Consider the following 13,814-nt stretch of genomic DNA (forward strand, 5'->3'; position numbering starts at 1 on the left):
TTCTAACAATGTATAGTTAGCAAGCCAGCAATCCTAGAGTTAGCATTGTGCATGAATATGAGCCCCTCGGAGTCCAGCTATGTGTTGATCTGGGCATGTCCATTGAATATATACTTACTCATCCTACTAAATGATCCAATGGGTGTAGCCATTTATCAATCGATGTGTTTAACTATATACTCATTTGTTTGTCTATACATTTATCTATTTATACATACATTTCTCCAGCTATATGTTTATCCACCTATCCCTCGAAATATTTACCTGCCCTTCTAGATGTCTAGCTGCCTGGTTGTTGGTCGATATGTTTATTTCTTGTTTCATTTATCTGTCTATTTGGCGTTTTCTGCAGATGTAACAATTCGTCCGACGCCGCACATGTAAAATGCACGCCAAAGATCAGAGAAGATTGTTTTAGCAACGCTGAGCTGTGAAGCCAGGCTGACAGTGATGGGTTCGGAGTGTCCGCCTCTACTTCTCCAGGTTTGCACAAGTACACACACACACACACACACACACACGCCGCTTGTCCCTGGGGAATAGGTACTGTCCGAGGGGAGATGGGATCCCCTCGCCGTGCTGTCAGGAGAGAATCACTCACTCACTTAGATGTACATCGAGTTAACCCCCCTGTTATACTCTGCCCGCTAGTGAGTGCAAACAGGCAGCGAAATGACTCACCGGTGTTCAACTCTGCCCATCCGAGGGTGACCAGGCAGTCGAGTCCCATGTACAGGGCGAGCGCCTCTAACCAGTAACCCATGGCTGAGCCGGCAGACACACACACAGAGGCAGAGAGCGGCGGTGTAAAGAGGCTGCCTGAAGGGAGGGCAGGTGGCGACCCGGCGACTCCAAAGGCTGGGAAGTCAGGTTAGTTGGTTCGTGCCGCCTCCCAGCCCTCTGATCTCTAACTCCAGCAGTACCTCAGAAAGAGCCCGAGGGGAGGGAGGGGAGAGAGAGGGATCCGATTACTGTGAGCATGTGACAGGAAGCCTGGCTCAAACTTGCTTCAGGAACACTATTCGCCACAAGCAGCACCCAACTCTGTGTCTCTGCACCTGCCGGCAAGCTGCTTCGCAGTTCCGCCTTTATGTACATCGATTTTTCCTTCAAATGTGTTTCCCCACTTGAAAAAATATCCGTTGCACTGAACTTAGCGAATTCCAGAACAATTACTGTCACTCCCTGATGAAAAGTGGCTTTCGAGTTGCATTTATACTGCAATCTTTTAACTCTCCGCAACAGGGCCGGTTCACTTTATCCTCAATCAAGCACATGTTTTTGAAGTGTGGGAGTGTGCACAGCAAGATCCCAGACACGGCAACATGCAGCAAGTGAGCCACTCACCTTTTGCTTTCTCTGCTCGAGGGTGAAGATTCCTTTTGACAGGGGCAGCGGGGAATCACTTTGAAATAATGTCCCAGAAACGTTCATGTTCATCTGAGAGGGCGCACGGGTTCAAGGATGGCATTAACATCATCTCATCTCAAAGACTGCCACCTCCGAGCTAATGCTGCTCGCTGCCTTCTCACTGCCCTGCAGGGCAGCTTCCAGCTCTCTGCCTTCTCACTGCCCTGCAGGGCAGCATCCAGCTCTCTGCCTTCTCACCCAGGGCAGCCTCCAGCTCTCTGCCTTCTCACCCAGGGCAGCCTCCAGCTCTCTGGCTTCTCACTTTCCTGCAGGGCAGCCTCCAACTCACTGCCTTCTCACTTCCCTGCAGGGCAGCCTCCAGCTCTCTGCCTTCTCACTGCCCTGCAGGGCAGCCTCCAGCTCTCTGCCTTCTCACTGCCCTGCACGGCAGCCTCCAGCTCTCTGGCTTCTCACTGCCCTACGGGGCAGCCTCCAGCTCTCTGCCTTCTCACTTCCCTGCAGGGCAGCCTCCAGCTCTCTGCCTTCTCACTCAGGGCAGCCTCCAGCTCTCTGCCTTCTCACTGCCCTGCAGGGCAGCCTCCAGCTCTCTGCCTTCTCACTACCCTGCAGGGCAGCCTCCAGCTCTCTGCCTTCTCACTCAGGGGCAGCCTCCAGCTCTCTGCCTTCTCACTGCCCTGCAGGGCAGCCTCCAGCTCTCTGCCTTCTCACTGCCCTGCAGGGCAGCCTCCAGCTCTCTGCCATCTCACTGCCCTGCAGGGCAGCCTCCAGCTCTCTGCCTTCACACTCAGGGGCAGCCTCCAGCTCTCTGCCTTCTCACTGCACTGCAGGGCAGCCTCCAGCTCTCTGCCTTCTCACTGCCCTGCAGGGGCAGCCTCCAGCTCTCTGCCTCCTCACTGCCCTGCAGGGCAGCCTCCAGCTCTCTGCCTTCTCACTGCCCTTCAGGGGCAGCCTCCAGCTCTCTGCCTTCTCACTCAGGGCAGCCTCCAGCTCTCTGCCTTCTCACTGCCCTGCAGGGCAGCCTCCAGCTCTCTGCCTTCTCACTGCCCTGCAGGGCAGCCTCCAGCTCTCTGCCTTCTCACTGCCCTGCAGGGCAGCCTCCAGCTCTCTGCCTTCTCACTGCCCTGCAGGGCAGCCTCCAGCTCTCTGCCTTCTCACTCAGGGCAGCCTCCAGCCTTCTGCCTTCTCACTGCCCTGCAGGGCAGCCTCCAGCTCTCTGCCTTCTCACTCAGGGCAGCCTCCAGCTCTCTGCCTTCTCACTCAGTGCAGCCTCCAGCTCTCTGCCTTCTCACTGCCCTGCAGGGCAGCCTCCAGCTCTCTGCCTTCTCACTGCCCTGCAGGGCAGCCTCCAGCTCTCTGCCTTCTCACTCAGGGCAGCCTCCAGCTCTCTGCCTTCTCACTGCCCTGCAGGGCAGCCTCCAGCTCTCTGCCTTCTCACTGCCCTGCAGGGCAGCCTCCAGCTCTCTGCCTTCTCACTGCCCTGCAGGGCAGCCTCCAGCTCTCTGCCTTCTCACTGCCCTACGGGGCAGCCTCCAGCTCTCTGCCTTCTCACTGCCCTGCAGGGCAGCCTCCAGCTCTCTGCCTTCTCACTACCCTGCAGGGCAGCCTCCAGCTCTCTGCCTTCTCACTGCACTGCAGGGCAGCCTCCAGCTCTCTGCCTTCTCACTGCCCTGCAGGGCAGCCTCCAGCTCTCTGCCTTCTCACTGCCCTGCAGGGGCAGCCTCCAGCTCTCTGCCTTCTCACTGCCCTGCAGGGCAGCCTCCAGCTCTCTGCCTTCTCACTCAGGGCAGCCTCCAGCTCTCTGCCTTCTCACTGCCCTACGGGGCAGCCTCCAGCTCTCTGCCTTCTCACTCAGGGCAGCCTCCAGCTCTCTGCCTTCTCACTGCCCTGCAGGGCAGCCTCCAGCTCTCTGCCTTCTGACTCAGGGCAGCCTCCAGCTCTCTGCCTTCTCACTGCCCTGCAGGGCAGCCTCCAGCTCTCTGCCTTCTCACTGCCCTGCGGGGGCAGCCTCCAGCTCTCTGCCTTCTCACTGCACTGCAGGGCAGCCTCCAGCTCTCTGCCTTCTCACCCAGGGCAGCCTCCAGCTCTCTGCCTTCTCACTGCCCTGCAGGGCAGCCTCCAGCTCTCTGCCTTCTCACTCAGGGCAGCCTCCAGCTCTCTGCCTTCTCACTGCCCTGCAGGGCAGCCTCCAGCTCTCTGCCTTCTCACTGCCCCGCAGGGCAGCCTCCAGCTCTCTGCCATCTCACTGCCCTGCAGGGCAGCCTCCAGCTCTCTGCCTTCTCACTGCCCTGCAGGGCAGCCTCCAGCTCTCCGCCTTCTCACTCAGGGCAGCCTCCAGCTCTCTGCCTTCTCACTGCCCTGCAGGGGCAGCCTCCAGCTCTCTGCCTTCTCACTCAGGGCAGCCTCCAGCTCTCTGCCTTCTCACTGCCCTGCAGGGCAGCCTCCAGCTCTCTGCCTTCTCACTCAGAGCAGCCTCCAGCTCTCTGCCTTCTCACTGCCCTGCAGGGCAGCCTCCAGCTCTCTGCCTTCTCACTGCCCTGCAGGGCAGCCTCCAGCTCTCTGCCTTCTCACTGCCCTGCAGGGCAGCCTCCAGCTCTCTGCCTTGTCACTGCCCTGCAGGGCAGCCTCCAGCTCTCTGCCTTCTCACTGCCCTGCAGGGCAGCCTCCAGCTCTCTGCCTTCTCACTCAGGGCAGCCTCCACCTCTCTGCCTTCTCACTGCCCTGCAGGGCAGCCTCCAGCTCTCTGCCTTCTCACTGCCCTGCAGGGCAGCCTCCAGCTCTCTGCCTTCTCACTGCCCTGCAGGGCAGCCTCCAGCTCTCTGCCTCCTCACTGCCCTGCAGGGCAGCCTCCAGCTCTCTGCCTTCTCACTGCCCTGCAGGGCAAACTCCAGCTCTCATGCCTTCTCACTGTCCTGCAGGGCAGCCTCCAGCTCTCTGCCTTCTCACTCAGGGCAGCCTCCAGCTCTCTGCCTTCTCACTGCCCTGCAGGGCAGCCTCCAGCTCTCTGCCTTCTCACTGCCCTGCAGGGCAGGCTCTAGCTCTCTGGCTTCTCACTGCCCTGCAGGGCAGCCTCCAGCTCTCTGCCTTCTCACTCAGGGCAGCCTCCAGCTCTCTGCCTTCTCACTGCCCTGCAGGGCAGCCTCCAGCTCTCTGCCTTCTCACTCAGGGCAGCCTCCAGCTCTCTGCCTTCTCACTGCCCTGCACGGCAGCCTCCAGCTCTCTGCCTTCTCACTGCTCTGCAGGGCAGCCTCCAGCTCTCTGGCTTCTCACTTTCCTGCAGGGCAGCCTCCAGCTCACTGCCTTCTCACTTCCCTGCAGGGCAGCCTCCAGCTCTCTGCCTTCTCACTGCCCTGCAGGGCAGCCTCCAGCTCTCTGCCTTCTCACTGCCCTGCACGGCAGCCTCCAGCTCTCTGGCTTCTCACTGCCCTACGGGGCAGCCTCCAGCTCTCTGCCTTCTCACTTCCCTGCAGGGCAGCCTCCAGCTCTCTGCCTTCTCACTCAGGGCAGCCTCCAGCTCTCTGCCTTCTCACTGCCCTGCAGGGCAGCCTCCAGCTCTCTGCCTTCTCACTACCCTGCAGGGCAGCCTCCAGCTCTCTGCCTTCTCACTCAGGGGCAGCCTCCAGCTCTCTGCCTTCTCACTGCCCTGCAGGGCAGCCTCCAGCTCTCTGCCTTCTCACTGCCCTGCAGGGCAGCCTCCAGCTCTCTGCCATCTCACTGCCCTGCAGGGCAGCCTCCAGCTCTCTGCCTTCACACTCAGGGGCAGCCTCCAGCTCTCTGCCTTCTCACTGCACTGCAGGGCAGCCTCCAGCTCTCTGCCTTCTCACTGCCCTGCAGGGGCAGCCTCCAGCTCTCTGCCTCCTCACTGCCCTGCAGGGCAGCCTCCAGCTCTCTGCCTTCTCACTGCCCTTCAGGGGCAGCCTCCAGCTCTCTGCCTTCTCACTCAGGGCAGCCTCCAGCTCTCTGCCTTCTCACTGCCCTGCACGGCAGCCTCCAGCTCTCTGCCTTCTCACTGCCCTGCAGGGCAGCCTCCAGCTCTCTGCCTTCTCACTGCCCTGCAGGGCAGCCTCCAGCTCTCTGCCTTCTCACTGCCCTGCAGGGCAGCCTCCAGCTCTCTGCCTTCTCACTGCCCTGCAGGGCAGCCTCCAGCTCTCTGCCTTCTCACTCAGGGCAGCCTCCAGCCCTCTGCCTTCTCACTGCCCTGCAGGGCAGCCTCCAGCTCTCTGCCTTCTCACTCAGGGCAGCCTCCAGCTCTCTGCCTTCTCACTCAGTGCAGCCTCCAGCTCTCTGCCTTCTCACTGCCCTGCAGGGCAGCCTCCAGCTCTCTGCCTTCTCACTGCCCTGCAGGGCAGCCTCCAGCTCTCTGCCTTCTCACTCAGGGCAGCCTCCAGCTCTCTGCCTTCTCACTGCCCTGCAGGGCAGCCTCCAGCTCTCTGCCTTCTCACTGCCCTGCAGGGCAGCCTCCAGCTCTCTGCCTTCTCACTGCCCTGCAGGGCAGCCTCCAGCTCTCTGCCTTCTCACTGCCCTACGGGGCAGACTCCAGCTCTCTGCCTTCTCACTGCCCTGCAGGGCAGCCTCCAGCTCTCTGCCTTCTCACTACCCTGCAGGGCAGCCTCCAGCTCTCTGCCTTCTCACTGCACTGCAGGGCAGCCTCCAGCTCTCTGCCTTCTCACTGCCCTGCAGGGCAGCCTCCAGCTCTCTGCCTTCTCACTGCCCTGCAGGGGCAGCCTCCAGCTCTCTGCCTTCTCACTGCCCTGCAGGGCAGCCTCCAGCTCTCTGCCTTCTCACTCAGGGCAGCCTCCAGCTCTCTGCCTTCTCACTGCCCTACGGGGCAGCCTCCAGCTCTCTGCCTTCTCACTCAGGGCAGCCTCCAGCTCTCTGCCTTCTCACTGCCCTGCAGGGCAGCCTCCAGCTCTCTGCCTTCTGACTCAGGGCAGCCTCCAGCTCTCTGCCTTCTCACTGCCCTGCAGGGCAGCCTCCAGCTCTCTGCCTTCTCACTGCCCTGCAGGGGCAGCCTCCAGCTCTCTGCCTTCTCACTGCACTGCAGGGCAGCCTCCAGCTCTCTGCCTTCTCACCCAGGGCAGCCTCCAGCTCTCTGCCTTCTCACTGCCCTGCAGGGCAGCCTCCAGCTCTCTGCCTTCTCACTCAGGGCAGCCTCCAGCTCTCTGCCTTCTCACTGCCCTGCAGGGCAGCCTCCAGCTCTCTGCCTTCTCACTGCCCTGCAGGGCAGCCTCCAGCTCTCTGCCATCTCACTGCCCTGCAGGGCAGCCTCCAGCTCTCTGCCTTCTCACTGCCCTGCAGGGCAGCCTCCAGCTCTCTGCCTTCTCACTCAGGGCAGCCTCCAGCTCTCTGCCTTCTCACTGCCCTGCAGGGGCAGCCTCCAGCTCTCTGCCTTCTCACTGCCCTGCAGGGCAGGCTCTAGCTCTCTGGCTTCTCACTGCCCTGCAGGGCAGCCTCCAGCTCTCTGCCTTCTCACTCAGGGCAGCCTCCAGCCCTCTGCCTTCTCACTGCCCTGCAGGGCAGCCTCCAGCTCTCTGCCTTCTCACTCAGGGCAGCCTCCAGCTCTCTGCCTTCTCACTCAGTGCAGCCTCCAGCTCTCTGCCTTCTCACTGCCCTGCAGGGCAGCCTCCAGCTCTCTGCCTTCTCACTGCCCTGCAGGGCAGCCTCCAGCTCTCTGCCTTCTCACTCAGGGCAGCCTCCAGCTCTCTGCCTTCTCACTGCCCTGCAGGGCAGCCTCCAGCTCTCTGCCTTCTCACTGCCCTGCAGGGCAGCCTCCAGCTCTCTGCCTTCTCACTGCCCTGCAGGGCAGCCTCCAGCTCTCTGCCTTCTCACTGCCCTACGGGGCAGCCTCCAGCTCTCTGCCTTCTCACTGCCCTGCAGGGCAGCCTCCAGCTCTCTGCCTTCTCACTACCCTGCAGGGCAGCCTCCAGCTCTCTGCCTTCTCACTGCACTGCAGGGCAGCCTCCAGCTCTCTGCCTTCTCACTGCCCTGCAGGGCAGCCTCCAGCTCTCTGCCTTCTCACTGCCCTGCAGGGGCAGCCTCCAGCTCTCTGCCTTCTCACTGCCCTGCAGGGCAGCCTCCAGCTCTCTGCCTTCTCACTCAGGGCAGCCTCCAGCTCTCTGCCTTCTCACTGCCCTACGGGGCAGCCTCCAGCTCTCTGCCTTCTCACTCAGGGCAGCCTCCAGCTCTCTGCCTTCTCACTGCCCTGCAGGGCAGCCTCCAGCTCTCTGCCTTCTGACTCAGGGCAGCCTCCAGCTCTCTGCCTTCTCACTGCCCTGCAGGGCAGCCTCCAGCTCTCTGCCTTCTCACTGCCCTGCAGGGGCAGCCTCCAGCTCTCTGCCTTCTCACTGCACTGCAGGGCAGCCTCCAGCTCTCTGCCTTCTCACCCAGGGCAGCCTCCAGCTCTCTGCCTTCTCACTGCCCTGCAGGGCAGCCTCCAGCTCTCTGCCTTCTCACTCAGGGCAGCCTCCAGCTCTCTGCCTTCTCACTGCCCTGCAGGGCAGCCTCCAGCTCTCTGCCTTCTCACTGCCCTGCAGGGCAGCCTCCAGCTCTCTGCCATCTCACTGCCCTGCAGGGCAGCCTCCAGCTCTCTGCCTTCTCACTGCCCTGCAGGGCAGCCTCCAGCTCTCTGCCTTCTCACTCAGGGCAGCCTCCAGCTCTCTGCCTTCTCACTGCCCTGCAGGGGCAGCCTCCAGCTCTCTGCCTTCTCACTCAGGGCAGCCTCCAGCTCTCTGCCTTCTCACTGCCCTGCAGGGCAGCCTCCAGCTCTCTGCCTTCTCACTCAGAGCAGCCTCCAGCTCTCTGCCTTCTCACTGCCCTGCAGGGCAGCCTCCAGCTCTCTGCCTTCTCACTGCCCTGCAGGGCAGCCTCCAGCTCTCTGCCTTCTCACTGCCCTGCAGGGCAGCCTCCAGCTCTCTGCCTTGTCACTGCCCTGCAGGGCAGCCTCCAGCTCTCTGCCTTCTCACTGCCCTGCAGGGCAGCCTCCAGCTCTCTGCCTTCTCACTCAGGGCAGCCTCCAGCTCTCTGCCTTCTCACTGCCCTGCAGGGCAGCCTCCAGCTCTCTGCCTTCTCACTGCCCTGCAGGGCAGCCTCCAGCTCTCTGCCTTCTCACTGCCCTGCAGGGCAGCCTCCAGCTCTCTGCCTCCTCACTGCCCTGCAGGGCAGCCTCCAGCTCTCTGCCTTCTCACTGCCCTGCAGGGCAAACTCCAGCTCTCATGCCTTCTCACTGTCCTGCAGGGCAGCCTCCAGCTCTCTGCCTTCTCACTCAGGGCAGCCTCCAGCTCTCTGCCTTCTCACTGCCCTGCAGGGCAGCCTCCAGCTCTCTGCCTTCTCACTGCCCTGCAGGGCAGGCTCTAGCTCTCTGGCTTCTCACTGCCCTGCAGGGCAGCCTCCAGCTCTCTGCCTTCTCACTCAGGGCAGCCTCCAGCTCTCTGCCTTCTCACTGCCCTGCAGGGCAGCCTCCAGCTCTCTGCCTTCTCACTCAGGGCAGCCTCCAGCTCTCTGCCTTCTCACTGCCCTGCAGGGCAGCCTCCAGCTCTCTGGCTTCTTACTCAGGGCAGCCTCCAGCTCTCTGCCTTCTCACTGCCCTGCAGGGCAGCCTCCAGATCTCTGGCTTCTCACTCAGGGCAGCCTCCAGCTCTCTGCCTTCTCACTGCCCTGCAGGGCAGCCCCCAGCTCTCTGCCTTTTCACTGACCTGCAGGGCAGCCTCCAGCTCTCTGCCTTCTCACTCAGGGCAGCCTCCAGCTCTCTGGCTTCTCACTCAGGGCAGCCTCCAGCTCTCTGCCTTCTCACTGCCCTGCAGGGCAGCCTCTAGCTCTCTGCCTTCTCACTCTGGCTCTCTGCCTTCTCACTGCCCTGCAGGGCAGCCTCCAGCTCTCTGCCTTCTCACTGCCCTGCAGGGCAGCCTCCAGCTCTCTGCCTTCTCACTCAGGGCAGCCTCCAGCTCTCTGCCTTCTCACTACCCTGCAGGGCAGCCTCCAGCTCTCTGCCTTCTCACTCAGGGCAGCCTCCAGCTCTCTGCCTTCTCACTGCCCTGCAGGGCAGCCTCCAGCTCTCTGCCTTCTCACTGCCCTGCAGGGCAGCCTCCAGCTCTCTGCCTTCGCCCTTGTTGGAACCAAGAATTCTACGGACACGTGCTTGTAGGATTAGAATAGCGGTTTTAATATACTTACAACTGAGCCAGCCTGTTAGCCGTTGAACCTTTGGTGAACTGGCTGGCTGACCCTGTGGCACGGATCTTTATACAGCAGCTCCAGGGGGAGGAGTCCTGGGCGGAGCCAAGGGAGGAGCCCAGTACATACTCTCGAGTACTCCCAGAGCTACTCCCCCTGGTGGTCAGGTAGTGCAACTGCACTTACAATATTGATACATATATATACAGATTATAATACCACCCAGGTTGATAGGGTTGTGAAGAAGGCCTATGGTGTGTTGGCCTTTATTTGTAGAGGGATTGAGTTCCGGAGCCATGAGGTCATGTTGCAGCTGTACAAAACTCTGGTACGGCCGCATTTGGAGTATTGCGTACAGTTCTGGTCGCCTCATTATAGGAAGGACGTGGAAACTTTGGAACGGGTGCAGAGGAGATTTACCAGGATGTTGCCTGGTATGGAGGGAAAATCTTATGAGGAAAGGCTGATGGACTTGAGGTTGTTTTCGTTAGAGAGAAGCAGGTTAAGAGGTGACTTAAATGATCAGAGGGTTAGATAGGGTAGACAGTGAGAGCCTTCTCCCGCGGATGGAGGTGGCTAGCACGAGGGGAAATAGCCTTAAATTGAGGGGTAATAGATATTGGACAGACGTCAGAGGTAGGTTTTTTACGCAAAGAGTGGTGAGGCCGTGGAATGCCCTACCTGCAACAGTAGTGAACTCGCCAACATTGAGGGCATTTAAAAGTTTAGTGGATAAGCATATGGATGATAATGGCATAGTGTAGGTTAGATGGCCTTTAGTCTTTGACTTCCCATGTCGGTGCAACATCGTGGGCCAAAGGGCCTGTACTGCGCTGTATCGTTCTATGTTCTATGTTCTAATACCGTGTGAATCTCATTCACCACATTCACCCCCTGTGAATAAAATCGAGTCCGGCGGGGGTGGTGGCTCACAGAGTTAGTCTGTCCAGTGGATGAATTGTTCGTTTCGATCTGCGGAGCACCGGGGTTGCAGCCTCTTGCGGTGGCTGGGTGGGTGTTGAGACCTGGGGTACGATGGCAGACTCCGGGACGGGTCTCTCCCTTCATACACCTCTGGCTCGACCGGAGACTGGGGGCGCTGGGGGCGGGCTGGTGCTGGCGCGTAGAACCGGTGGGGCGAGCTTGCGGAATCGGGGGCGCGAGGGGGGGGGGCAGCATAGGGAACGGGGTAAGGGGTTCCTCAGTGGGGGTAGGGGGAGGGCTGGATCCAGCGGGTACCAGGTCCCGAAGGGATACTGTGTCCTCTCGACCATCCGGGAACTCCACAAATGCTTTCTGGGGGTTGGAATGGAGGAGGCGCACCTTTTCAACAAGGGGGTCAGTTGTGTGCCCCCTGACGTGCTTCCTCAGGAGAACCGGGCCTGGTATCCTCAGCCACGCCGGAAGTGAGACCCCCGTGGTCGTGCCCCTAGAAAAAATGAAGAGCCGCTCGTGAGGGGTTTGATTTGTCGCTGTACAGAGGAGGGATCTGATTGCGTGGAGCGCGTCTGGGAGGACTTCTTGCCATTGGGAGACTTGGAGTTTTCTAGACCGGAGGGTCAGTAGGACGGTCTTCCAGACCGTCGCGTTCTCCCTCTCCACCTGTCCGTTCCCCCTGGGGTTGTAACTGGTAGTCCTGCTCGAGGCGATGCCCTTGTCGAGCAGGCACTGACGCAGCTCGTCGCTCATAAAGGACGCACCCCGGTCGCTGTGCACGTAGCTGGGGAAACCGAACAGGGTGAAGACACTATGCAGGGCCCTAATGACTGTGTGGGAGGTCATATCGGGGCATGGAATGGCAAAAGGGAATCGGGAGAACTCATCGATGATGTTGAGGAAATAAATGTTTTTGTTAGTGGAGGGGAGTAGCCCTTTGAAATCGATCGCAAGGCGTTCAAAGGGCCTAGAAGCCTTGACCAGGTGGGCCCTGTCTGGTCTATAGAAGTGCGGTTGCACTCTGCACAGATCGGGCTGTCCCTGGTGATGGGCTCGGATGTAGTGGGCGAGCCGGGTGACCCCTGGATGGCAGAGGTCCACGTGGATGGCTTTCAGACGGCTGATCTGCACGCTGGCGCATGTCCCGCGGGATAGGGCATCCGAGGGCTCGTTGAACTTCCCTGGTCGCTATTTAATATCATAAATGTAGGTGGAGTGTTCGATCCTCCACTGAAGGATTTTATCATTTTTTATTTTGCCCCTTTGCGAGTTGTCAAACATAAAGGCAACCGATCGTTCGTCGGTGATGAGGGTGAACCTCCTACCTGCGAGGTAGTGCCTCCAGTGACGAACAGCCTCCACGATGGCATGCGCTTCCTTCTCGACAGAGGAGTGTCGGAGTTCTGAAGCGGATAGGGTACGGGAGAAAAATGCAACGGGCCTCCCTGCCTGATTTAAAGTGGCTGCTAGAGTTACCTCTGAGGCGCCGCTCTCAACCTGAAAGGGAGTGGATTCATCCACCGCCCGCATGGCTGCTTTGGCGATGTCCTCCTTGATGCAGCTGAAGGCTTGGCACGCCTCAGCAGACAGGGGAAATCGTGTGGCCTTAAAAAGTGGGCGGGCTTTGTCCGCATATTGGGGGATCCACTGGGCGTAGTATGAAAAGAACCCCAAGCACCGTTTGAGGGCCTTGGGGCAATGAGGGAGGGGGAGTTCTAAGAGGGGGAGTTCTAAGAGGGAGCATGCGGTCCGGGTCTGGGCCCAGGACTCCGTTCTCCACGACGTAGCCGAGGAAGGCCAGTCTGTTTGTGCGGAAAACGCATTTCTCCTTGTTATAAGTGAGGTTTAATTTCTGTGCCGTCTGGAGAAAACGGTGGAGGTTGGCGTCGTGGTCCTGCTGGTCATAGCCGCAGATGGTAACATTGTCCAGATACGGAAACGTGGCCCGCAGCCCGTACTGGTCCACCATTTGGTCCATTGCTCATTGGAACACCAAAACCCCGTTAGTGACACCGAAGGGAACCCGGAGGAAATGGAAGAGGCGGCCATCGGCCTCGAACGCCGTGTAGTGGCGGTCCTCCGGGTGGATTGGGAGCTGGTGGTATGCAGACTTCAGATCCACCGTGGAAAATAGCCGATATTGGGCGATCTGATTAACCATGTCTGCAATTCTGGGGAGGGGATACGCGTCTCGGAGCGTAAAGCGATTTATGGTCTGGCTATAGTCGACGACCATGCAAAATTTTTCTCCGGTCTTGACGACCACCACCTGAGCTCTCCAGGGACTATTACTGGCCTCTATGATCCCCTCACTGAGCAGCCGTCGACCTCCGATCGGATAAAGACCCTATCCTGTAGGCTGTATCGCCTGCTGCGAGTAGCTACTGGTTTGCAATCTGAAGTGAGATTGGCAAAGAGAGGAGGGGGGCGATGCGCAGCATGGCTAGGCTGCAGATAGTGAGTGGGGGCAGGGGCCCGCCGAAGCTGAGGGTGAGGCTCTTGAGGTTGCACTGGAAATCCAGGCCTAATAAGAGTGGCGCGCAGAGGTCAGGCAGGACATAAAGTTTAAATTTTGAATAACTAGCGCCTCGAATTGTGAGCGTAGCAACGGTGCGTCCTTGGATTTGGACTGAGTGAGAGCCCGAAGCGAGGGCGATAGTTTGGTTCACAGGAAAAATAGGAAGCGAACAGCGTCTTACCAGCTCAGGGTGTATAAAGCTCTCGGTGCTCCCGGAGTCAAAGAGGCATGGCGTGCTGTACCCGTTGATCTGGACCTCCGCCATCGAACTTCGTAGGTGCTTAGGGCGGGATTGATCTAGGGTGACCACGTTGAGTTGCGGGCCGCGTGATGGGTGCCCGGGGAAGTCGTAGTCTTCAGATGAGCTTTCTGAGCATGCTGATGCAGATGGGGCCCGTGGATCGCACGTGGTGAGCGTCGAGGAAGATGGCGGCCCCCATGAGTCGCATGTGGCCGGCCGCATGGTGGGGGTTTGCCAAGATGGCGGCCCCCATGGATCGCACGTGGTGAGAGGGAGCGGAGTCGGGGCGTAGGCCGCAGCTTTTCGGGCCCCGCGGGCCCGCTGGTGTTGGGAGCGATTTGTTCTCTCTTCTGGGGAGTTAAAACTGGGGCCCTTTTCGCGAGGCACACTCTGGCATAGTGGCCTTTCTTCCCGCAGCTGCTGCAGGGCGCGGATCGGGCTGGGCAGTGCTGCCGCGGGTGCTGGCTTTGGCCACAGAAATGGCAGGCTGGGGCAGCTGAGTAGCTGGCTGGAGCAGCTGAGTAGCTGGCTGGGGTAGCAGAGTAACTGGCTTTGGCAGCGCGGTAGCTGGGGGGCCATGCG

General features: G+C 60.1%; 1 protein-coding gene across 1 annotated transcript in view; it reads right to left on the reverse strand.

Annotated features, from left to right (window-relative positions):
* Positions 1–893, reverse strand: part of kremen1 (kringle containing transmembrane protein 1) — a 224,400-nt gene extending 223,507 nt beyond the window's left edge. Inside the window, 1 exon segment of the mRNA XM_038791451.1 lies at positions 682–893. Coding sequence (XP_038647379.1) covers positions 682–763 — 82 coding nt within the window. The 5' untranslated portion in view covers positions 764–893.
* Between the last annotated feature and the right edge of the window lie 12,921 nt (positions 894–13,814).

The sequence above is a fragment of the Scyliorhinus canicula genome, chromosome 1 (assembly GCF_902713615.1).
Source record: "Scyliorhinus canicula chromosome 1, sScyCan1.1, whole genome shotgun sequence".
In the NCBI taxonomy this organism is placed as follows: Eukaryota; Metazoa; Chordata; class Chondrichthyes; order Carcharhiniformes; family Scyliorhinidae; genus Scyliorhinus; species Scyliorhinus canicula.